General features: G+C 36.6%; 1 protein-coding gene across 2 annotated transcripts; it reads left to right on the top strand.

Moving 5' to 3' along the window:
* The first annotated feature begins 11,554 nt into the window (after positions 1 to 11,554).
* Positions 11,555 to 23,975, top strand: LOC110873707 (protein tesmin/TSO1-like CXC 2). Of its 2 annotated transcripts, none has more exons than XM_022122707.2 (11): positions 11,555 to 11,710; positions 14,051 to 14,196; positions 14,282 to 14,597; positions 14,757 to 15,238; positions 16,304 to 16,372; positions 16,437 to 16,623; positions 17,047 to 17,145; positions 17,217 to 17,283; positions 22,269 to 22,437; positions 22,521 to 23,078; positions 23,574 to 23,975. In XM_022122707.2, the coding sequence occupies exons 1-10, from the start codon at positions 11,633 to 11,635 to the stop codon at positions 23,059 to 23,061; spliced, it is 2,154 nt and encodes a 717-aa protein (XP_021978399.1). In that variant the 5' UTR covers positions 11,555 to 11,632; the 3' UTR covers positions 23,062 to 23,078; positions 23,574 to 23,975. The 2 variants fall into 2 exon arrangements, with proteins under 2 accessions (XP_021978399.1, XP_021978400.1); XM_022122708.2 differs by having other exon boundaries at positions 23,677 to 23,975.
* Positions 23,976 to 26,792: the final 2,817 nt, after the last annotated feature.

Raw genomic sequence — 26,792 nt, forward strand, 5'->3', positions numbered from 1 at the left:
GACCCACTTCAAAAGCAATCTCAGTTAGTAACATGTTGTAAAACAACAACCAACTAGTAAGTAGCAACCAACACATGAAGTATGTAAAAATAAGAACAAAGATTTTAAAGGAAAAAACATAACAAAATATAAGAAACTCATGCGTATAAAATACCAAAGACATAATAAAATAGAAACAACTCATGCGTATATAATACCAAATACAAGAACCAATACTTTTAAATAGATAAATAGAAACGTAAAAAACCATGGAGTGAAGTCATCTATGTATTCAAAAACACCTTCTTTCTACTCATTTTCTACACTATTTCTTCAAAATTTCAACGAATTTACGGTTAAAATGATCTGATTTCGTGATATAACACGTAAAACTGAGTTTTAATCAATCCGTAAACAAATCAGGACCTAATTCAACCTAAATCTTGATAAAATTGACCAAATCGTGTGAAAATACCCTCAAATCGTTCGGAACTCAGTCAGATCGTTTGAGGTAGTCTTCAAGTCGTACGATTTGATCTACTCAGATCGCACGAGGAGAGTTTATTATTCCAGATCGTTTGAATTAACTGTCAGGTCGCACGAGGTGGTTCACATCGCACGGTTTGAACCAAGTCGCACGGATTGACTTCCAGATCGTTTGGATTTGAACCAGTTCGCACGAGGTGAATTGTTATCAGGTCGTTTGAATTGAGATTGTGATCCAGATCGCACGAGGTGATAAGGTCCCTTGAAAATCACACCAGATCGTTTGAAGTGATTTCAGTTCGTACCACAACATGGACAATGAATTTTACAATGCGTTTGCTACTGCTCTGGCCGCTCCAGTTACTGTTGCCGAAACTGTCGGTATTGAGAATGAAACGGGAACTTTCCAAAAGCCTCCAAAGCTTATGTACATTGAGGATTTTAAAGGATGGCAAGATCGTTTTGAAAACTGGGTGCAAGCTAACAAGTTTGATGCATGGGTGTCTTTAGAAAAAGACTATACTTTACCGAAAGATGAACTTGGAAATGAAAAACAATTAAGTCAATTTTTACCGGATGAAAAATTAAAATATACCAGTGAAAAAATGATGATTAGCATTCTCCAACAAGCGGTAAAAGAAGATATTTTTGTTTTGCTTCAACATGAGGGAACTGCTAGATCAATTTGGAAAGCATTGATTAAAAAGTTTAAGGGTAACGCCGATATGATTAAAAATAAACGAGCATTACTAAAGAAATCGTTTGATATGTTTACAGCTTTTGAAGGTGAGACGACTAGGAAGATTATCGAGAGATGTTGTCATCTAGTCATGGAGATGAAAAGATTAGACATCAAGAAAGAAGATGAAGAATGGGTTGATAAGCTAGTTGATGCGCTACCAGAGAATGAATGGGGAACATATCTGTTGATTTTAAAGCAGAACCGACAATTTGAAGATATGAATTTAAGTAGGTTTATCCAGAAGTTGGAAGAACATGAGCTATCAATTCGAAAAACTGCTATAATGAGAAGTCCGGGTGCTCAACAAGATGTTAGTCTATACTATAGAGGAAGCAAAGTTGAGACCACTCCGAGTCCAAAGATTCAGACTGCGTTCATTGCTGATGGTACTTCCGGAACAACTGCAAACAATACAAATCAGAGCAGTGGATATTCTTCATCTTATTCAAGTTTTGAACCAAATTTCTCAACACCAGGTTCTCAACCACAAAGTTCAACAAACTTTAAAGGTCAAGTTTTGCAATGCAATGTTACATTAAATATTCAAAATGGTCAAAATTTCTCTCCAGATATTGTGAAGCAACACATGACATCACTTGTTACTGTGTTAGAGTCGTATGAAAGCTTGGTTGCTGGACGAATTGGCAATCCAATGCTCATTAAAGAGGATTATGACCAGATTGATTCTGAGGAACTTGAGTTGATGGACATCAAGTGGTGTTTAGCTAGCGTTTTGAGAAGAGCAGAAAAGTTCAAACAGATCACCGGAAGAGATGATGTTCGTGAAGCTGCTACATCTCAGCTAGGTTTTGACAAATCGAAGGTTACTTGTTTTCGTTGCCGAGAAAAAGGGCATTTTAAACGAGAGTGTACAAACAGAGAAGCAATCGGAAGACAAGTTCCATTCGGAAACAACGATTATCATAGAAAAGCAATTTATCATCAGGTTGCTCAACAACCACGTACTATTGAAGAATCAAAGGGTAAAGCTTGTTTTGGTCTCTTAGATCAAGAAGATGAAAGGATTCCGAAAGATTTCAATTGGGATGACTATGATCCTTCTAGACCTTCAGTTTCTAAAGCATTTGTTGCTCGATTCTTTGAAAATTCAACCTCGGAAGAAGAAACAGTCAAATCTAAGAACGGTCCTAGAAGACAACCGATTTTTAAGTCATCAGGAAGTGATGATGACACTGATGATGAGGAAGAGTATATTAATAGAGCTAGAAAACAATTGGATACTTATAGTTTTAATTTGTTTTTTGCAGATAAAATCGAGATATTAAAAGAGAAAAGGGCTGCTAGACTGAAGAGAGAAATGGAAGCAAAAAGGGTTGCTGAAGAAAAGGCAAAAGTTGAAGAAAAACCGACAGAGAAGGTCGAGGTTGAAGAGAGTGAAGTGAAGTGAAGGTAGAAGTTGAGAAAGAACCAATTGTGATTGAAAAGGTGGTGGAGAAAATAGTTGAAAAATTTGTCGAAGTTGAAAAAATAGTTGAAGTTGAAAAAATTGTCAAAGTTGAAAAGAAAAGATTGTAGAGGTTGAAAGACCTTGTGCAAAGTGTTTAGAACCTTGCAAAAATTGTACTGAAAAAGATACAAAGAATGCTGAATTGGAGAAGCTCAAAGAAAATTTGTTGCACAATGTGAGGAGCATAAAGGAGTCATATGATCTCCTAAGCAGCAAAGTGAACTTGTACAAAAAAGCTAGTGATGAGGATATCCAGATGAAGGATCTTCTGAAAGCAACAGTTCTTCAAAAGCAAACTGCAATCAACAAATACACTGAGATTGTTGCAGGGCAGAAACAAGAGTTGGCAGCGATGATGATCGGAACCGAAAGAGTGAATTCTTTACTTCGAAGTTATCAAAGTTCAGATTATGTTATTGATCACATTTATCCTACCGTGGCAGCTCATAAGTTTGCAGATGATGAAGAAAATTCTGGTAAGAAAACCGGTTTGAATTATAACAGAGTACCAAATCCAATGTGGGATGGCTATACCCCCCGAGACTTTGAAAAGGTGGCTGAAGCACTCAATTTGAATCTGAAATCCGAGTCTATCAATGGATTACCAGATGATATTGATGTCACCTTCACAGCGTCTGACACTGATCATGAGTCTGAGTTAATTAAGAAAGTGGTCGATCAGGTGTTGGATAAAGATGAAGAGTCAAAGTCAGAGTCTAAATCTGAAAATTCGAGTTCATTAGACAAAAGCTCGAATTCACCGGTCAAAAGGGTTTATAATAAAGATTTTCTGATATCACAAAATAATTTGAATGACGAAACATTCAAAGTGGCATATACTTTTAATGATTCTGACAAATTATATTCTGATGAAGAATTTCCAATAAGAGGTGTTAAACTGAAATGATTAACAAGGTTTTCAAATTAACAGAAATTAATATTTCTGAAATAAAAGATGTAAATCTTACTGAAAAACCTAAAACATACACTTCAAGAGTTCAACAAAGATTGAACAAGAAAGAGGGTTACAGTTCTGGTTCGGATTATCGAAAGAAACCAAACCATAACAGTAATTTCAAAAATAAGGGATTAGGTTTTATTCCACCAGAATATCATAAAAATGAGAAAATTTATAAACCAAAAACTAAATTTGTTTCAGGAGCAAGTTCTGAGGAGGAGAAGGAGAAACCTTTCTGGAAACAGTCAAACAAGGAGTTTCTCGCCGAAAAGCAAAAGAACATGTTGAAGGAATCTGAACCGAGAGTTGAGAGAAGAACCTGTTTTAGATGTCAAGAGGTTGGACATATTGCTTGGAATTGCCCAAATCCCACCAACACAAAACAGGGAGTTTCTTCTAACTCTAAATTGAAAGAAAAATGTGTTGATAAAAAGGAACAACCAACAGAAAAATTTAAAGAGTTCAAAAATTTGACTTTCGAAGTTGGTGAAAGTTCGAAACATTTTTACAAACGAAGAGCAAATCTTAACAAACATAAATGGGTGGTTAAGAAATCAGAAGTTAGTTCTGGCAATGAATCTGACTCGTCAAAGTCAGAGGAGCCACATGTTGTGCTAAATGATGAGAATTCCATTCCAACAATGGATGATGAAAATTTTCCACCATTGTCAAATGGAAACTTGAAATCAAAAGTTGATAAGATTTAGATTTCAGATCAATTATTCTCTAATAAGGAAGAATTTGATGCTGAAAAGGCATTTAATGGTAAAGTACTACACATTTTTGGAAAGATGACTGATGGGAAGGTGAAGGGAGTGAAAGAGTTTTATGAATCGAAAATTGTTAAACCGAATGAGGATGGTTCACCCATGATTGATCAGGCATGTGTGAGATTCTTTAAAAAGTAAAATCCTGACTTGCCGGAGCTCCCAAGTTGGTAATCGTGGAGCATGAATCGGCATCATTCTTGAAAAATGTTTTTGTGAAAAGCCTAAAAGTGATAGTTTGTATAAGTGGTTAAAAGAAAAATGGGATTCATTCATAAGCTGTTGAAAGAACAAAATGATGAATTAAACCCCATGATAAGAAAAATGGGATTCATTCATAAGCTGTTGAAAGAACAAAATGATGAATTAAACCCCATGATGTGTGAAATCAACAAAACTAATTTTCCGGAAAAACCATTTTGATTAAAACAAACTTAAGTGTTTTGAAATCATAATGGGAAAATAGTTTGTTGTCAGGGGGAGTTCTGATTGTTTAAGCCAAGAGAATGGAGAATTGAAGCAATTCACATCAGTTTGTCATTTTATTTGTACAGTTTATTGCTTTTACTTTCAAATTTTCCCGGAAAATCAAAAATTGAAACATATTTTTGATTTTAGGGGGAGTAAAAAATTTAGAAAATTTGAAAAATCCAAAAACATGATAAAATAAAAAATACAAAAACATCGAAAAATCAAAAATGAGTTTTGTTGTGAAAAAGAGGAAATGATAGTACATCAGTAGACAATCACAGTACGCTAAAGAATTGGAAAGTTAAAATGTGATAAACGGTCTCACTGATGATATGCCAGTAGGTTTTTACACACTTAGTAGATTGTTTTCGTGATATAAATCTAAATAAATACTTTCTTATCTCGTGGGGAACATCTCTCGGATATATAGGTAACCCCTGAAATCTTGTTTGAAGGGCTTTCTATTTCTGACATACTAGGTCTTTGTGCGTGATGATATCTGGGGTATTATATCAGGACTTCTGATTTTGTGGAAGCAATAGCCTAGTCCCCGTATAATACTCTGCACTGCTTTAATCATAAAGCTCACCCTCAGCATAAAAAATGATGAAACATTGAAAAATGCTAATCATGTGCTGTTGAAGAAAAGATCCCCAAACGGGACACACCTAAAAGTCGAGCCATCATCTCTTTGTCTGAACAGAAGTTCTAACCTGAGCTCTCATGGTCTCGAATTACCCATTTACAGATATCATTAGTGTACATTCACCTGTAAGACTGAATATAGGAGTCTGGATACGGGAGTATATTCAGAGGTGGGACACTCGAATAAGTTAAGCGCTTAAAACACTAATCTCGTATCTCGAAACAATGGAACTTTGTGTGAAAATTTAAATGGATCAGTATACTGACAATCTAAGTGAATCGTTTAGAACTTAAAGTGTTTAAAGCTCAACGGTGCTAGTAATAAGTCTCAAAAACTGATATGATCCTCTTACACAAACTCACAAAAATATTGTCTGTAAATATTTCTTTACTGCTTTTCATTTAAAAAAAATTCAAAAAGATTTTTAGTATGTTTTAGCATAAAATTCTGAAAAATCAAAAAGATTTTATTTCATCTTATTTTCGACAATTGATGTTGAAAAGCTGATTTTCAAAATTCCGAGTGCTAAGCATGATGAACAACAATGGATTGGGAGAGTGTGTGTGAAATGAAAAGTGAAGTTAAAGCTTGAGATATTATGAGAAACTAACAGAAAAAATAGTGTTAGTTAATCAAGGTCATTAATTTGAACTTGATATAACTATTGATTGATGATGAATGATATCTACCAGTGGTTTCTAAATTTATTAAATTTAAAAAAAAATTGTGAAACTTACTTTTGGGTAGAGATTTGTACAGATCCCCGTGTCTAAGCCTGAGCAAAGTTTGAGCCAGGATACGATCTTAGAATGAGAGCCATGTCAGATTGCGATACCGGAACAACTTAAGGGGGAGTCTGTTAGCAAAGGGGAGTTTGAAGTTTAAAAGAGCCAGACTCAGATTCTGGAACATTGCTCAAGATAGAAGCTGCTGATGCTGATGAGCAAGAAGAAGATAGAGATTGATGAGGATGCTTACACAGAAAGATACTTTGGAAAGAGAGAGAAGATCGATCAAGACTGAAGACTCAATACACTGAAGACTCGTCAACATCCAAGGGGGAGTTTGTTGGTGCATATGTCTGTTGACTTCGTCTTGTATCGAGTCTTGTAATAGAATAGATAGACCAGGACACGTTGTACGATAAAATCGGGAAACAGGTCTGAACCAGCCACCTCGCACGAAGTGGATTAGCCACCTCGCACGAGGTGACAATTTGGTGCGACCTGGCCAGGTCGTGCGACCTGGACCAGGTCGTGTGAGATGTTTGGTGTGACCTGGCTATCCCTATATATAGAGGGTCTTGGGTCTCCATTTATAAGATTCTGACTCCGGAGACGAAGTGCTGCCGAAGTGTCGAATGATCTGTAAACACTATCAAATCAATCTAAACGACAGTTAAAGTGATTCTTAGTGTTAAACAAGCTGCATACATGTCCAAATCATTGAATTCCGCCTTTGGTTTGGTCTAGAACTCTTCTGAATGACTCATTAGGTCGAGTCTTCGATCCTACACCTTTTTCACCTTTAGTCCCTAACTTTCTAAAATTACAACTATAGTCCCCCAACTTTTCAATTTTCATTCCCGGATAGTCCCTGACGCGGATGGAGGTTAGTTTTTGGTGTTAAGTAGATGTGAAATTCTTAACATGCCCTTTAGTATAAAAAAATAGATTAAATAATTGTTAAATATATATATAATGTATAATATATACACACATAACACATTCAGACCCCTTCTCTCTCTAAACCACCACCATCTTCATCTCCACCACCACCACCATAAAACCCCACCGCCTGCCAACACCTCTATCACCAACCCATTGCCCTCGCCGTTTTTCACCGCCATATCACTCAGCCACCACTGCCATAACCACCCCCGCCACAACCACCACCGCCGCCATCATCACTACTGCCACAATCACCCTCTTCACAACCACCACCGTCGTACCCACTTCATCTTCCCCACTGCCACAACCACCCTCCGCCACAACTTCCGCGTCATCATCTGCTGCCGCCCTCCGCACTCTCATGGTGGCCTCCACAATCTTATCCTCCTCAAAATGTGCAAATGCAGACTTTAAAGTTTCAAACTCACTGATTGTAGTGGATTTGTTTTGGATCTAGTCTCAGCTTTGTGGTATATCCGAGGTAACTTTTTTTTTCTTTTGTAATTTAATAAAATCTTCTTCCATTTCTTGATTTCATCACAGTAATATGAAAATGACACTTTTTAATGCAGGTGGTGGATTTAAAAATGCTCTTGTGATTGGAGCAGATGCACTGTCTCGTTATGTTGATTGGACCGGTAGAGAGACTTGTATTTTATTTGAGTATTAGTTCAGGTCCGTAACACTTCACTTCCGGTTTCTTGTAGAAGCCTGCAACCTTTATATGTTATTGAGTCGTTATGACTTTTTGCATGCGTGTAAAAGTGAAGATGATGGTGTATCTGGTAATTAAGCTTATATGCCATAGTCTTGAAATATGGAGATGGTGGTGGTGGTGGTGGTGGGGAAGATGAAGTGGGTAGGGTAGGTGGTGGAGCCTACATAAATATTTAGATATTAACTATATTTCTTCTAACTTTTTAAGTTATTGATTTAACAAATATGGCTATTTTGGTCAATTCACACTAACTTAACTGACAAAACTAACCCCCATCCGTGCCATAGACTATCCGGGAACAAAATTGAAAAAGTTGTGGACTATAACTATAATTTCAGAAAGTTAGAGACTACAGGTGAAAAATAGGCAAACCACATAGACTATCTGATCACTTTTCTCACCATTTTTAAATAGATAAACTAAAATATATAAGTAAACTGCAATTTTACCCCCTGGGGTTTAGGCCAATTGGCACTCTGACCCCCCTAAGGAAATAATTGCAATTTTACCCCCCCAACGTTTGGTGTTATGTCGCAAGTTTACCCCCCCCACGTCAAAGTTGTTAACAGATCTGTTAACTATAACTTGAAATGACTATATTACCCTTCAATTTTAACCCCCAACATTCCTGTTATGTCGCACAATTACCCCCCCACTGGTAAATTACTAATTTGTCCTTTGTTATTACCCCCTGTACTTTGTGTTAAGAAACAACATTACCCCCTGCAACTTCCAAAACCCTTCCTGCCAAAATCAGAAACCTGTTCTATGTTTCTATACTAAAAAATCAGAACCTGTTCAACACTTGTATAATCATGTAACTGTCATCAACTGCACATTTTGATCCTAACCTGTATGATCATCAAATGTATGATCATGTAACTGTATGATCATCAACTGTATGATCATCAACAAGAAATCTGATTAAGCACACCCACATTCAGACATTGTAATTAACAAAATCTGATTTAACACATACGTATGATCAAAATCAGTTTAAACAGTTGAAACAGGTTATGAAACAAAATCTGTTTAAACAGGTTGTTGACAGCAAACAACTGCCAAATCTCTCCTTATATACTGATTAGCATCAGCTAATAACAACAAACAACTGCCCTAACAACTGATTAACAAATTTATTACAAAAATGACACTATGTAGAAATTACAGATCTGTTGATCAATCTGATTAACAGGACTTATGCCCTAGCATCTATATGATCATATATGGACTAACCACTGTTATCAAATGGAGATCTAACCTGTGTATGATCATCAAATGGATTAACCAATGTCATCAACTGCACATTTTGATCAAATGGACAAAATGTAATCCGAATCAAACATCAAACATCAAAACATCAAAACATCAAACATCAAACTTCACAACTACACATTTTGATCATGTATGATCATGTAACTGTCATCAAAACATCAAACATCAAACTTCACAACTGCACATTTTGATCATGTATGATCATGTAACTGTCATCAACTGCACATTTTGATCATAACCTGTATGATCATTAACTGTATGATCCAGGTATAACCACCTATAACCACCTATACCTGCTGCACTATCACCACTATCAGTTTACACATTAGCACAAAAGAAGACATTAGCTGTAAACATTGGTCATATTTCATCCTTGTGAGAGTATAAAAAAAGGCTTATCAAGAACACCAATATACCATAATGAGAGTATAAAAAAGGCTTATCAAGAACACATTAGCTGTAAACATTGGTCATAACTAGGCACATTATAAACATCAAAAGATCCTAATATATATACAATTAGATCAGTATTAAACCAAAAGATCCTAATATATTAAACATCAAAAGATCCTAATATATTAAACATCAACTACACAACCATTTCCTGCTGATGGGGAAACTGGAAGTGCAGGAAAGGGCGGCCCCACATTTTCACAACCAAGGAAACCACAATCGATCGGAGTGAAACACGAATCCTCATGTCCACTACAAACACAGAAAGATCGATTTTCAATAACCCTTGTTTTTACTTGTTCAACCTGACATTACTATACTTGTTCGATTATACCTGACAAGTGAGAGAACAGGGAGGATCGCTGGTTGACAGGGGCATCGCCGGTGGACAGGTGCATCGCCGGAGGTGTGGTCGCCGTTGTGGTCGCCGGAGGTGGAGGTGGAAGCATGGTGTTCTCTGATTCGCTCATGATGAAGAATAAGGAGTGGAGGTGGAAGCAATGTGGTCGCCGGTGGTTAATCGCCGGTGGGTTAATCGCCGGTGGGTAGGGGTGTTCAAAAATATCCGTATCCGAAACTGAATCCGAAATATCCGAAATTCCGAATCCGAATTATCCGAAAGTTTGGATATCCGAAATTTCGGATATCCGAATTTCGGATATCCGAAAATTCGGATTCGTATTCGGATATTGATATTGAAAATTTTCGGATATTTCGGATATCCGATATCCGAAAATATTAAATACTATTTTTTTTAATTTTTAAATATATATAACAATACTTGAAAACTCTCTTTTCTGAATCTCCCCGCTCATTCCTATCCAAATATTTCGTCTTCCCCGCTCATTGCTATCCAAATATTTCGATTTCTGCCGCCCTTTATTCCTTCTTTAAAGTTTGAATTCTCTGCTGCGAATCTACGATTCATCTTTTGATCATCGCTGGTGAGAGTTTAGGGCTCCTATTCACGTTCAGTTGATCATCGGTAGTGAGAGTTGCAGCTCAAATGCTCTGCTGGGGTTTCTCTTCTTCAGCTCAAATGCTCTGCTGGGGTTTGTATAAGATAATCAACTCCACCTCCTTCCCATACAGTTGACATATTGATTATCTTCTTACTAAAGATTGATTTTTACTTATTTGTTTATTATGATAAGTGATGATTTGGATACCAATCTATCAAATATAATAGTGCTTTCAATTTGTTCTTCCATGATATTATCCTATTTTAAATAGCTTAAGCCAATCGTTCATATCTATTTGATTTGTAACTTTTTCATTACAATTTGCTGTCTTGGAAACGATTGTGTTTGATTTTTATTTAGGAACAATTTACTTTTAGAATTTCGGATATCCGTTTTACTATTCGAATCCGTATCCGAATTTTCGGATATCCGAAAATCGGATACGGATTCGGATAGTAAAATGAACTATCCGAAATTTTCGGATATCCGAACTTCCGGATATCCGATTTTGAACACCCCTACGGCGGTGGGTGTGATGATGAAGAAGGAGTGGAGTTGGGGGACTGAAGCTTAGGGATTAAGGATGGAGTCAGAAGAGAAGTACATGGGTAATAGAAAGATCCTCATGTAAAATTACATTTCTGCCATTTGACCGTTTAAAGATAACTAGGGACTTTGACGCCGGGGGGTAAACATGCGACATAACACCAAACGTCGGGATAAAATTGCAATTATTTCCTTAGGGGGGGTCAGAGTGTCAATTGGCCTAAACCCCGGGGGTAAAATTACAGTTTACTCAAAATATATTTTCCAAATAATAATTTCCCGCCCAAGAATCCTTTCGTTTCGAAATTCCGCCACTAATATTATTCCCACTCACATTTCCCCCAATTTAACAATATTTTTCCTGAAATTCCAATTAAAAAAATTACTCGTTAAACTTCATTTCTCCAATTACCGCTCATTTTAACATTTACCATAAACTGTTCAAATCATTTTTCCGAGTATATGAACAAGGGTTAGGGTTTGCTCACTAAATGGGATCCCCTGAGCCTCAAATTCCAAATAAATCCATCATCGCCTCCATTTCTGACCAACAATCCGCTGATTTTCTGGTGAAAACAACAATTCCTCATCTCTCTTATCCATGCCGATAAACGTGTTGAACTGTGTGCTGAATTTGTTTGTTGTTTTCGTTAGGTTTTGATTGTACATGAATTTGTGTTTTAGTCGGTGTTTAGCGTTAGTTTTGAGCTGATTGTTGAGGTTGATTCGAAATTTGAGTTCGTAATATGTTAAGGATTAAGTTTGGAATTTTAGTGATTGTAGGTGTGATAGTGGGTTTGTAGTTTTGGTTACAAGTTTTTGGAGATTGTTTTTTTTGTGAATAGTGTTTGATTTTTTGTTTAATCTGGAAAGTAGGTCACTAATTGCAGGCATAAGGTTTGGAAGTTAGGTCTTAATATATGGTTTTGATTGGAAGTGTTGATCATCAACTAATTGTTATAAATTCAAAAGTGCTTTTGTTGATTATGAGAGTTATATTCAGAATGTCAGTTCGTAATTTGCAATGGATTAGGTTTGGATTATAGTGATTGTAGGAGAATTGACTAAGGCTTTGCATTCGGTTGTTTACATTTCTGAAGGTGTGATATAGGGTTTGTAGTTTTGGTTGTAGGTATGACGCCCGCTTGCGGTATGCACATATAATGTATATATGTGTGGGTCCTCGGGGGGCAAAAGTGAAAGTGCACTAAATTTAACGTTATTTTACTAATTTTGTGAAAATAACATTAAAAAGCGAGGGACGGTTAATCATGCATCATGTGGTGGCATTGATAGCCGAAAGACAAGGGGGTACATGCACTAATCGGCTTTTGTCCCAATTGTTGAGTGTTATGTGCCTTATGTCCAAGGCTTGATGCAAAACTACTATTGAGCCAGGGGTCTCACTGAAAGCAGCCTCTCTATTCCTATGGTGTAGAGGTAAGACTGTCTACATCTTACGCTCCTCAGACCCTACCTTAGCTTTGCTATTGGTGGGATTTACTGAGTATGATGATGATGATGATGAGTTTTGGTTGTAGGTATTTGGGAGTTTACATGATGTTATGGTTAACTTTGTGAATGGTGTTTGATTTTTTGCTTAATTCAAGACGTAGGTCTCTAGCTGCAGGTTAGGAATTGTAAGTACCGCTTTAGGTTTGAAAGTTAGGTTTCTGTTTATGGTTTTGTCGCTAAGTAGTTAATGCGGTAAAATATCGGATATCGGTCAAGGACCGCTATTTGAGATATCAGTTATCGCGATGGGATATCGGTGAGAGATCGGTAATTTTAATATCATGCTAAATTTATATATATAGCAATTTAACACCAACAATTGTAACAAGTAAGAACTGACTAAGACTTAAAACACTAACATTTAACTGTAACAACTAACAATTAAGACTTAAAACACTAATAGCATCAATAAGAAGAAAAATGAACAGTAGAAATAAGAAGAATGGTACTGATATCGGGAAAATCGGTGATTTATCGATCAAATATCGGTCCTATATCGGTCAAATATCGGACAATATCGCTGATATTATCGGTACCGATATTCTGACCAATATTTTGTACCGCTATCTCGGCAGGGGACCGATAACCGATATATCACTGATGTATCGGTTGATATATCGGGATATTAACTACATAGTTTTGTCGTTACAAACTGGAAGTGTTACTTAGCAAGTGGTTTTGTTATCTTAAATGGCGATGGGTGTTTGTTAATTTGCTTGCTGTTAAAAGTGAATCTTATAAATGAGTCACCACTTTTTAGTTTTTATTATTGGTTTGAGGTAAATACAACTTAACCTGCTTTTAAGTGAATTGGTTGGAAGATGCGATTCTTTACGTTGAGCATCACCTACTCCTTGATTAGTTAAGAATGCTCAACCGTCACTTTTGCTTAAAACGTTTATGCTGTAATTGTAACTTTTTGTACGATTAAGTTTTCAGAAAATTGGTTAGGAATTTGCTGTTTCTGACTTTTGCTTGTTCATCAATTTCTAAAAACTTGGAGATAATTCTTTCAATCTTTCGTATCTGTACCAGTGGAACAGTGTAATACTCATGTGCAGAAGTAATTGTTCAATATAACATACTAATGTACTATCAAACTTGAAAAGCTCATATGTTCATAACCCTCCAAAATAATGCATTTTGTAATCAAAACAAACATCTTATGGGTTTCTGTAGGCATCTTCTAATTTTTAAGTCCCTAGTTTGTTGATTAAGTGCCAAAAGGTCAGTTGACCATCTGTTGAGTTTTGGTAGTTTGCTTGATTGGATTTGATGCACTACAAATCTGTGATTATTTGTGTGTAAATATTCATGGTCATGGCATTTATCTTAATGATAACACGCTGGGTGCTAAAGTTGAAATGTTATTGTTTTTGTTCTGCGTGTTTCAGGACTCCCCCATCTTTAATTACATCAACAATCTCTCTCCTATAAAGCCTGTCAAAGGGCCCTCAGAAATTCAAGTCTTTCCTGTGTTGAACTCTCCTCCCCCATCAAAACGAAGCCATACACATCAACAGCCTATTCATTTAAAAAGGTAAAATTCTGTTTGGGTATAAATCTCACACATATTACTTTCAATATAACTTGAATACTAATTGTTCGTTTTTAATCTTCTTCAGCCCCGATTGTCATAATATATCATTTCAAGAAGATAATAACACTGCTGGTCCAAGTCTGGAAAAATCAAGCTTGAAAAGTTCCGAAAACATCCTTACCAAAATGACTGATGCAGTGAACCAAATGGAAACCTTTGACAATGAAGATGATAACGTGTTGGCATCATCTACACATGTTGAGAAAGTACAAGAGGAGCATGAATTGTCCCATCCCAAATCTGTTGATAACGATGGAAAAAGCAGGAGCTGCTTGCAATCTAATATTTGCGTAAATGGTGCATCTGTGGACCAGCCATATGACCAACCACTAGTGGCCCAGGTAGGTTTTAATATGACTAACTTGAATCATATTGCAGAAGTAGAATACTCTTATCCTTGTACTATAAAAAGCTACGTTCTTCTTCTCTTTCAATATTATTCGCAAAAGTTTATTACAATGCGTTATCTGGAGTTACAATGTTTACAACACTCTTTATAGGTCGGCAAAAGCCAACTTGGCAAGCGTAGACGTCTTCAATTTGAGGTAGCTCAAGACAGTATTGTTGAAAGTGATCCTCACGTTCAAAATTCTTCCAATACGGCTGCAATATCAGAAGTTGTAGAATCTTCTGTGCTTCAAACTACTAGAGGTTCTACTGTAAATGTTTCGAAGCCCTCAGGTATAGGCTTGCACTTGAATAGCATTGTTAATGCCATGCCTTTGAGATATCTGAGTGGTGGACGGAAAAAGTTGACATCTGTTAGTTCTCAAACGCAAGATAACATGCAATTGCCTTCAATTTCACCCAATTCAAATTTAGTGGAGAATGTTTCAGCTACAAGTGAGGAATATGCACATCATACTCCTTATAGTAATTCAGAATCCATGAAAATAGTTGAATATCGAGAACAGTTTGACCAGGGAAGCCTTAACTCTGCACAAGTTGAGGCGTACGGCAGATCAAATCCCAAAAAGAAGAGGTAGATTTTCATGCTTATTGACAGATGTACTTTTCTAAGATACATCTTGATTAGGGCTGCAAATGAACCGAACTTTCAGTGAACAGTTCATGAACCGTTTGTGTTCGTTCGTTTGACGAATGAACGAACACGAACACGAACAAAAAAATTGTTTGTTTAATTAAATGAACGGACATGAACATAGGCCGTATTTTATGTCCGGAACGTGTTCGGGTATGTTCGTCCGTTTATGTTTGTTTGTGTTCGATAGTTAATTAGGGTTTTCAATTTTTATATTTATTTTATATTCTTTATTTCTATTTGAGGTAACTGAGACAGATAAACCCTATTTCAGTATTCCCACATTCATTGGTATATTTATGGGTGGATCTTCTTAATGTCTATGATGAAAATATGCCTATTGTATTTGAACTTTATATGGTCATTTGTGTTCGTTTATGTTCATGAACGCGCTTGTTTGTGTTCATTTGTGTTTATGAACGTTCATTTGTGTTCGTTCCATTCATGAAAGCTTGTTTGTGTTCGTAAACGTTCGTTTGTGTGTGTGTGTGTTCGTGAATGTTTGTTTGCGTTCGTTTGTGTTAGGTAACTAAAGTTAACAAACAAACACGGACACGTTCGTTTCCTTAATGAACGAACACGAACAGAAAATCTTGTTCGGTAACACATGTATTTCCTTAACAAATGAACACAAACAAGGCCTTGTTTGTGTTCGTTCGGTTCATTTGCAGCCCTAATCTTGATACTAAATTTGTGGTGTATGCTATAGATATCCGGTTTACTTGACTAGTCAACACCTGTTTGTCCCATCTCTTTTACTTTTCATAAAGTAATAAGTGTATTATCAATTACAATTTACAAAAACCAATAATAATAATAATAATCTGTGTTGCTTGTTTTCCTTGATCTGTTTTTAGTTGTACGTTAAATAACGAATGATAAGTCAAACTGACCCTTTTGTAGATAAATATCAGGATTTCTGCTTCTCTTTACATTTTTAACCTTTAACTGGCTTGTGTAATGTTGTATCTCTCACACATACATGTGATTGTCTATTTGTTTTAGAAAGAAGACAGAGAGTAGTGGTGATGGTTGCAAATTCTGTAATTGTAAGAAGACCAAGTGTTTGAAACTGTAAGTCAACATAACATTTGACTTTACATTGAAATTGAGGATAACAAAGTGGTTTCTCTTGCAGATACTGTGACTGCTTTGCTGCTGGAATTTATTGTGCCGATTCTTGTTCTTGCCAAGGCTGCTTCAACAAACCCGAATATGAAAATACTGTTCTTGAGACACGTCAGCAAATTGAATCACGGGATCCACTCGCATTTGCTCCGAAGATAGTTCCTCATTCTACAAAATCTCCAAGAAGCCAGATGTTGGTATGTGATTCTTGGTAGTGTTTGGATGTGCGATCTTACAGTTACGTTTCATCTTTGTTACTCGATAGTAGTATTATGGTACTGTAGATGATAACTTTAATTGAAAGTTCATTAACATATAGCCATTCAACAGTATTGTTATTTTCAATACATACAAATACCTCAAATGAAGTTTTGTAACATAATAAAAGAATGTCATTTTTGGTCACTTTATTTGTTAGTTACTTATATAATGAGAGTGACCAAACACTTAAATAACTAATTATGACTTGATACAACAAAAGGGCATTCAAACAGTATCTCCTTCAACATGTTTAGTTGTTGACTGGTTTTATACTTTTTTTAATATTTAATAGTCAGTTTCAAAGCACACATTCAAACACCGTGCTTAATCTCATCTTGAATACTAACGCTTGTGTACAGGATGATGGAGATCAAGTGACACCTCTTGCAGCAAGACACAAAAGGGGTTGCAACTGCAAGAAGTCAATGTGCATGAAAAAGTATTGTGAATGTTATCAGGTGAATATGGCTCATTTCACATTTGATGCATTCAGTCATGTTATTTGTACTAAATGAATTCATCTCAACAGGCTAATGTTGGATGCTCCGAAGGATGCCGTTGTGAAGGGTGTCAAAATACTTTTGGCATAAAAGGAGGTAACTAATAAGTATTCATGGCAACATGTGTTTTATATATATGCAAACTAACATTGTTTAGTTGTCATTTCTGATAATTACGTTACTTGAGTGACTAAAACATAATGTTGAGACGTTAGGATTATTTATATGAGGGTTTCCGTTGTAGATTTGGACCGGGGAGATTTCCATATAGCTGGGTTCTTTTTAAAGTAACTCGTTTGCAATCTATCTAGGTCCATCACATGAATAACATCTCACTGAGTTGTTCCAACTTCCATGCCCTGTATAGAGGTCACCATATCTCCTTTGTTTTGTTTTTTATAAGCTCAACAATCATGAACCGTCTTTTTTGTCCCGGGTGGCATTGTGCAATTTGCCTTGTTTTTGTTACCTTAACTCTTCAGCCGCAACTTTTTTGACAGCTGAAGTATCAACTTCCTCCTTGACCTTAAAGTGCATCACTCTTAGAAACTGCTTGACGATATTCATCAAGAGACATGTGTAACTCTCTATCAGCTTTGAGATCTCTTATATAAACTAGAGTTACCTCATCTTACAAATCCAAATCAGCATGAGACAATTTTGTTTTCCATGTCTCGAGCTGCATTAGTAGTATCTTATTTTTTTTCTCTTCCTTGTTACATAGAGTCATTGTATTTCTATGTCTTTTGTCATCATCAAGTACTATTTGATGGACAAGGGAGGAGACAAGTATTTGCTGAGATGAGAAGATGACAAGATGTTATACCGTGTGCGCCATCTTTTAGTATCTATGCTTTTTACATCTTCTGAACGAGTGAGGTAGCATTAGTATTTACCCTTTGTTAATCTAGAGATGCAATTTTGATTATCAAAAGCGTGGGGTGTGAGCTGAGTACTTCACGTGCTAAAGACGTTTGCTTTCACTATTCAGAAATACTAATGATAGCTGAACCAAGTTTCACAACTTTTGAACCTAAGGTAAACTAGGTTCAGAGGCTGTAGGTGTGTAATAGGCATGATCTTTCAATATGAATATTGAATAGGTACAGACAGAATCACTAAGTTGAAAACATGGGTAGAGAAGCTATGCCCTTCATTCGTATCATTAGGATAGAATGTGAGGTTTGATTTGTTTAAACCAGAGGCTTTGACTTGACAACTGTGCATAAGAAGGTTTGAGTTGTGTTGGGGAAGTGTGCATGACTTAACTATATTGGAGTTGAGTCCCTAGCTCTTTTAACACCTTAATTCCACCTTTACCGTGTACTTGCAAGTCACATTTGTAAGGGGGACATCATACCACTAGACCAATAGGTCATGATGATATTTGTGGTGATGACCTATTTAGAGGGTGTTTGGGGTTGAGTTTTGAAAATAGATTATGCGTTTTGAATAATCAGAATCAGATAATTAGCTGTAACAAAACGTGCTGCAGAAAGATAGTGTTTGGATTTGATTATGTAGTTTGATATCACAATAATCAGATAATCAACTATTTGAGTGTTTGGTTGGATTTGATTATGTTGTTTGATATCACAATAATCAGATAATCAACTATTTGAGTGTTTGGCAAATATATATATAAATAAGTGAAATGACAAAAAAACGTAAAAATCAGTTTTCTGATTATCACGTTCTTCTGCAGTAAGGGGTGACCTACTTTTGGATTATCACGTTTTGATCTCTACAAAACGTAAAAAATCAATTTTTATTAATTTTTTTTTACCAAACACTCAAAATAGATTTTTTGCGATTTCAAAACACAATAATAAAAAAATCAGGTTGAAAAAGCAATCCCAAACACCCCCTTATCAATTTTGAGATCAGGAGACAGTTATGGGTTTCCTATTTGTTCTCAGGTTTGTCTTTTTTGGTTTCATTGTTAGTGTGAACCTTGTCCGGCATGGAAGGTTCCATCGATTGATGTGTGTGCTTGTGATAGGTCCGAGCTGCACATTTGTATCAATAGAATTCTTATAGCCTGTGAAATAATTATTTATTGGCAAAACAACCAGGAATATAGAGGTGTTAAGATTAACTTGAGGACGCGGAGAGGTAAGTAGGGGGTGGGGTGGTTTCATGTAATAGGCAGAGTATGTGAGGGAATTTGGAGACTGATAACAAGGCAGCTACTGAAATTGGGAAAAGCCTCCTCGTACACCATGAGATAGCCTGTTACTATGGCTCTAGCTTGCATTACACCGTTTTCTTATATGCTCCGCTATCACTAGTTGGGAGAAGATCCATCTGGTTTTCTATGTATCTCCTCAAACGAACCATTGGATATCATTTTCCGTAACCCAGATTATACCTCATTTCCATACCCTCTAAAGTGTTTAGCTACTAGTATCATTTCTGTGAAAACAGCGGCTAATTTAATGTCAACTTACGTGGCACTATCGAAGGAACTACTATCCAGTTTTCTGACTTCAAGTTTCATAAGCCTGGTGTAGATAGAGAAAATGCTACATGACAACTACTGAATGACCAGCCTAATGGGTCCATGGCATGTAAAGTTAACCAAACGATAAGAGATCCTTATGCACATTGATTAGAGATAAAAGAGAGGGAATGCTATGTAGTTAAGTGTGAGAAATATTTTTTGTTGAGGGTTTCGGCTGTGTAAGCTTGGGCAGGGTAGATATTCATAAAGCTGGATTTTCATCCTGATAGCTACTCTTACCTTATATCTCTTCGATTGCTTGAATTTCTTGTTGTTAGTCTAGTAGTGTATTCTTAAGCATTTTATATTAGGAGAGCATGGCAGTTTTGAGAGTCGTTTTTAAGAAAGGGGGAGCCGCCCCTCGCGGGGCTGCAACGGCAGCGAAATCATAAGTTGGATTGTTGATCTAATTGTGTGATCTAACAGTAAATAAAAGTGACGGCTGCTTTTGATCATTCAATTATTTCGAATCTGCGTGTGGGTGAATTTGTTAATTCCACACATGGGGTTAATTTATTAATTCTACACATAGGGGTTTTTGCATGGAGGCTTAACATGCATGGGATATGGAGATAACTAAATATTATTGATTTTGGTAGATGTGCCATGTGTGATTTAATAATGGTAGTGTATTTCATGAAGACATTTGGATGGCATAATTCGGGCAGTGGTGTTCGGTGCTAGAGATGTCAATGGGTATTTTTCGTGGCTGTTAGTCGTGATTGAACGGGCTATAAAAAGGGTTGTGATGTTATTTTTATCACACATTTTGCAAGTACCTTGATTGGCTTGTTCGTGATAAGAGGAGACCGGCGTGTTGCGTGATAAACGGGCGTAAAAGATCCGTCAAAGCAGGTGGCTTTAGATTTGGTTCGTTTGGCAAGGTGAGAAAACATTATAAGCGGGTGGCTTTGTTTTCTTGGTCGGTGGAGAGGCCTCTTGGAACAAGTTTGATCGGGAAAAGGTACGGGTGTCAAGATAATGGCGTTGGAGTTCAAATCGGGTGACTCGGATGTGACCGGGTAGAGGTCATTGATCCGTGATGAGTCAAGATGTTAGTGAACGTTTCCAGCGTGATGCCATGTGACATGTTACAAGCGTGTTCGGGTTGAACCGAGTTGACTTTGGGCGTGACCGGTGGTGGTAAACTTCATAGCATTAGCAATTTTTCAATCAGGTTAGATCAAGACCCTATCCTTCCTTCCAAGGATAAGAACGGAAAAACCGGTGTCGGTTGTTCTTTTGGCTGAAGTATCCGATCGGAATTTGCGGGTAGACGGACGGAAGAAGATTCATCAAAGCGTGGAGGCTTTCAATCTTGTCGCGTCTAGCAAGAAAAGAATAAAACGGTAGAAGCGAGGAGGCTTGTTTTTTCTTTGATCGGTGGTCAAGATCGGGAACGGGGAGGTTCTGGTGACCCGGGAAGAGGGATGTCAAACTTGGTCAAGGGATTGAGGTTGTCGATAACGATGCGAGTGTGAAGAAACGAGTCCAATTCAAGATTAAGGGGGAGAATGAAGAAGTTAATCTTGAATTAAGGAGATAAGGATAAAGACGGGTTATAGATAATTGTGCTGAATTATTTATTGAGTCTTTATAGAGATAATTGTAGGTTTATCGAGTTTGTTTATTTATTTTATAGAGTTTGAGTCGGGTTAGGACTAGAATAAGTTTAGTATAAATAGATGGTTAGGGTCATTGTAATTAGTGTGCTCTCATTGATAAATTAATAAAAGAGTCGAACAAGTTTGTTCATATTGCGTGTTTGTTTATTCGATCAAGGGCCTGGTTTCCAACACCTTTAACTGTCTGAAAGTAATTATCTTAGTAATGTAATCCAAAATAGCAAAATTGCAGCATTCATTTTTTTAGTGTTTGGGCCTGATTTTGATTATTTTTGTCTCAAATAATAAGAAAACTGATTATCATAAGGTATGTAAAGTTATTTCGTTAAGCTTGGTCATCTTTTATTTAAAGGTTTGATGGGTTTTGTTTTCGGTTGATGTCACATTTGTTTTGGACAAAAAATAACCCATTATAGAAGTTTTAGTGATTATCAATTATAGAAACATTATCGCAGTCACTATTTAATCTATTATATATTTTAAATAATCAGAAATTTCCAAAGACAACTTTATCAAGTCATTAATTGGGAAAACTATCTTTTGCAACAGATTTTGTTGCAACTGATTATCTGATACTCGTTATTCTTCAATATCTTTTGATCATATTCAAGACGCACATGCTAACAACACCTATAAATATGATTGATGCTATTATAATAAACTAATAATACTTATCCAGATTATGATTTGTTGTGGTTAGTTGTCTTAGACTCTTAGTGAAGGTAAAAAACAATCTAATTCCTGAAAAAGCTTGTTTGCTTTGACTATGGCCAACGAGAGTACGCAAATATGTATTTGAGTTGTACCTGTTGAATGATATACAGTGATTTTCAGTTTTTCATATTTCTCAATTGCAACTATATGTTTACAACCTTGAAACTTCTGATGTAAAACTATATTTTTCTACCAACTTTTTTGTTTCTCTAATCACATTTGTATGTCATTCATTTCAGCACCCAGCATGGCTAAAGAAACTGGCATGGAATCTGTTAACGAAAATGTAAGCGATTCATTTGACGAAAAAAATCTCAAAGTGGGCCCCAATAGGGCGAGATCCTCTCTTCTAGAATTACACAAGCCTCACAATTTGTCTCCTCAGACGCCATCGTTTCAATGTTCGACGTAAGACGTAAATCATAGCAAAACTTTTTAATGTGAATATCTTTCAATCATGAAATAACTTGAGATACCATTTTCTTGTTTAGACACGGGAATGACGCATCAGAAGCTCGTGTTTATCCTGGAAGATACGTCACGTCACCAGAATCTGAATGCCCTCCGTATATGACCACCACTCCTAAATCTCCCAATAATTCTGTCAAAATGGATCAAGAATCATATCCCGATGGTGAATTTATGGATGAATTCTCACCTGGAGACTGGTCAACCTCAAGAGCTCAATATCTACCTCCTACCCGTATGAGGTTTTCTCCCCTTGGTTTCCACGGCTCCTCTGTGACTTTGTTTAGTGGGGCAAAACCGTCTTGTAACATCAGTGACGATGATACGCCCACTATACTAAAAGACTCTGCTATCCAACAACATAATAAGGTGAAAGTCGCATCGTCATCACCAAACAAAAAGCGAGTTTCTCCACCTAGAATTCGGTTGCATGAGCTTGGTTCAAGCACTTTGAAAAGTGGCAGGAAGTTTATCTTGAAGGCGGTTTCTTCTTTCCCGCCTCTCACTCCATGCATTGATTCCAAACAGACTTCAAATCATCCACCTCCAGATGACACCCTTTAAACTGCTCCATTTTAAAGGTATTTTCGACATTTCTTTGCATTTTCTAAAATCTACACATTCTCGAGAAATAAAAAAGATTGTGTAATAGTTGCTTTTGCATTTTCTTGAGCTTGAAAGAAACATTATAGGTGTCATATTTTACACATGTGGCACCGTGGTGATGGGTGAGTCGATTAACGGGTCAAGCTGCGTCAATTTTGATCTATGGGTCTGGTTTGGTGGGTAAATCAAAATGGTTTTCTACATATGTTTTTTTATGTTAGTATGCAATTCACTAACTATGATTACTGAAACAATATTACTACAATTAATAATTTTAATTTAATATCTAAATGAAAACAAATAAACAGTTTTGTAGGTTATTTCATATTTTCATTAAGAAATAGACTTTTTTTTTTTTTTTTAATTTGACCCGTTCAGGATAAAACACAATCCAAATTCCTTCATATAAGATAATAAACAGTTATTATTTTAGAGTTCTTGATTTATGTTACCTTTTTTTTTTCTTTCAGAATGATTTTTTAGTCAACTTCTACCAGATGCTTTATATTTCTGAGCACAAAAGCAGTCTTCAGTGAAAAATAACTCTGCTTGCTTACGACTTGTTTCGCGTAGGTTGCAAAATATCCTAACTGCAACCACACAATTTGTTATCAAGCAACAATTCAAGATGTTTCTGGAAGTCTTCTTCACCCCATCCCACCTTGACCCTGCTATTTTTTCCATCTTTTTTCAAGGACATGAATCTTTTAAATCAGTCAAAGCGAAAACAATGTGAATTTGTCGTATCTTGTGGCTTCCATAGCTGGCCAAAACTGGGCTTATTTATTTGTTATTGAAATTGCTATGAGCAAGATACTCAATTTGGTGCCATTTTTGACTTAAGATATCAATGAATCTATATTAAGCATTTTTTTCGGGTGTTGCTCCATTTTCGGCTTTTGAAAGTATTTGTTCAATACTAGCGTAGCCAGCTTCTTTCTGCAGTTTAGGAGTATCATGTCAAATAAGGCTTTTATCTAAAAATATACATATCTCGTGTCACATCAAACCTGTTATATTACTGAAGGTGTTGAAAACACGTGTTTCATGCACGTATGCTAGTCATGACGTGAACCTAACACGAAAATTACTTACGCTGTGTTTGGGTTGACATGGTTAATAAACAGGTACGTAGAAATCTCACAAAAGATTAGTTGATTGATTTCTTTGTTTTGTGTTTACTCTCTTTTGCCCCTTCTCTTTGGCTGAATTTTATGAGTATTTTTAAAAAAAAGCTTCTAAATTTATGTTGGTGAAGTAGAACAAAAAAAGCCTTCAAATCATAATAGCTCTTTCAAGTCATAGTACTTGATCTTGAAATATTGATTCTTGGATCTTTACATTGCTTGTGGATACTTTTAGAGGAAATAAACCGGTTTCTTTATCTCCACTAGATATCTACAACTTCTCTACAAAGGTTGAAACTCCAACATTCTAAGATGTTTTCTTGTTAGTTGTTACTTGCATTTGGATACTTGGTAGAAGGTTTTTAAAAGTGTTAGAAGTTGTTTCATGTCATGCTTCCATTGCCAAAGTTTTTAAACGACATAAATCCCACATCTCGGTGTTGATCCTTTCTATGATGCCCATAAGCTCCAAAGTTAATCTTAACTCAAAACTTTTCTGAAGATAAATCAAACTCCTCGAGTCTATGGTAGTGTTTGGTATGCAGGAATGAGAGGTGGAATGAAATGGATTAGGCTGCAAACGAACCAAACGTTAGGCGAACAGTTTGTGAACCGTTCGACGGGAAGTTCGTTTTTGTTCGTTCGTTTATTACACAAATGAACACAAACAAGAAATTTCTAGTTAAATGAACAAACATCAACAGATGGCGCGTTTGTTCATTTATGTTCGTGAACGTTCAGTAACGTGTTTGTTTGTGTTTAATAGTTTATTAGTGTTTTTAGCTTTTATCTTTTATTTAAATACTTCAAAATTGCGACAAATAAAATATTTAATAAGTGTCAATGTATTATATATTTTGTTCATGAACGTTTGTGTTCGTTTGTTACCATTTGTATTCATGAACATTAGTTTGTACTCATTTGTGTTCATCATCGTTCGTTTTCATTCGTTGCCTAAAATTAACAAACAAACACAAACGAACACGAACAAGTTCATTTTCTTAACAAACAAACACGAACATAAAATCTCGTTCGGTAAGCGTTCATGAACAGTTCGTGAACCCATATATTTCTTAACAAACGAACACGAACAAGGACTTGTTCGTGTTCGTTCGGTTCGTTTGCAGCCCTACGAGGGAATGAAGAAAATGGTGTTTGGTTGGTCAATGGAATGGATAACCCATTCTATAAGGCATTCCATTCCCTCAAAATCATTCCATCCACCCCCATGTAATTTTTTCATTCCATCCTCTCTTGCACCCTTCATTAACAACACCACAACCCACCACCTTCACCACCACCTACCCACCACCACCACCACCGACGCCCATCGTCGCCGCCACCGGCCACCCCGACAGCCACTCACCCGCAACCATTGCCAACCACCGCCGCCACCAACCACCACCATCGCTAACGCCACTCGTCGCCACCAACCAGCACCACCATCACCGCCACCACCCACTGTCGTTGCCACCACCAACCACCACCGACGACTGCCGCCACCCCCCGTCACCGCTGCCCAGCGTCGCTGCCACCACCACCACTTGCTGCCGCCACAACCGATCGCCGCCACTACCGCCACCTATCACCACCACAATCACTACCACCGACCACCATCACTCACCGCCGATGTTATTCCTTCTTTTTCTTGCCTACTAAACAATACACGATAATAATTCATTCCATTCCCACATGGTAACCAAACAAGACATGGAATGGTAATGATCCATTGCATTTCCTCGTCAATTCCATTACCTCATCCATTCCATTCCCTCGTCCATTCCATTACCCCATACCAAACAGAATGACTTGCATAGCCCCTCATCATCATGTTCATGTGTATGATATACCAAAAAGGAAAGAACACACTAAGAGTCATTGTAAAAGATTAAAAGAAAGAAGGGAAAGCTGAAGAGAAGACATAGAAAACAAAGTCAAAACACATTGAGTTCATCTCCAACAAAGAAAAAGACTCAAATCAACAACACTAAATGGGGTAATGGAATGGCCGATATAATGGAATGGACGAGGTAATAGAATAGACAAATGAATAAAAGAACACACTAAGAGTCATTGTAAAAGATCAAAAGAAAGAAGGGAAAGCTGAAGAGAAGACACTAAATACTCATCTAGGTATCTCATATTTCAAATAACCATCTTACTCGTTACTTACTCGCTCGGCCATATAAGTTTAGTACAAATATTAATTTGCTCACAAAACGTGGTGTTACACATTGGGAGCCGTTTTGATTTGATGATGTGACAACTGGCACAAAACCGGTAATTTCCATACTATTTTAATTATTATTTATTATCTGCAATTATGTGCTTAAACGTCAACATTGTCTGATTACTTGCTATACATATGAATTCATGCATGTTTTATACTTCAAATATTGCTTTGAGCATTACTTTAAGCGTTGCGTCAGAAAGACTAGTAAACTCATCGGTAAGACACACTGTGTCAGCGTTTCTGCAGAAAGCAATCAGACAATAGAGTTAGGGCCCAGGAGTAGGTTCAACATCTAAAATACCTTAAAACCCAAGTATGGATATAAGGGT

This window comes from Helianthus annuus, chromosome 8 (assembly GCF_002127325.2).
Source record: "Helianthus annuus cultivar XRQ/B chromosome 8, HanXRQr2.0-SUNRISE, whole genome shotgun sequence".
Classification (NCBI taxonomy): domain Eukaryota; kingdom Viridiplantae; phylum Streptophyta; class Magnoliopsida; order Asterales; family Asteraceae; genus Helianthus; species Helianthus annuus.

What these genes read in the sequence shown, in the direction of transcription:
- LOC110873707 (XM_022122707.2), top strand. Translation starts at nt 11,633, where the DNA reads ATGGGATCCCCTGAGCCTCAAATTCCAAATAAATCCATCATCGCCTCC. An exon ending in AAGACCAAGTGTTTGAAACT is followed by an intron (nt 16,373 to 16,436) that starts GTAAGTCAACAT and finishes TTTCTCTTGCAG; the next exon opens with ATACTGTGACTGCTTTGCTG. An exon ending in CTCCAAGAAGCCAGATGTTG is followed by an intron (nt 16,624 to 17,046) that starts GTATGTGATTCT and finishes GCTTGTGTACAG; the next exon opens with GATGATGGAGATCAAGTGAC.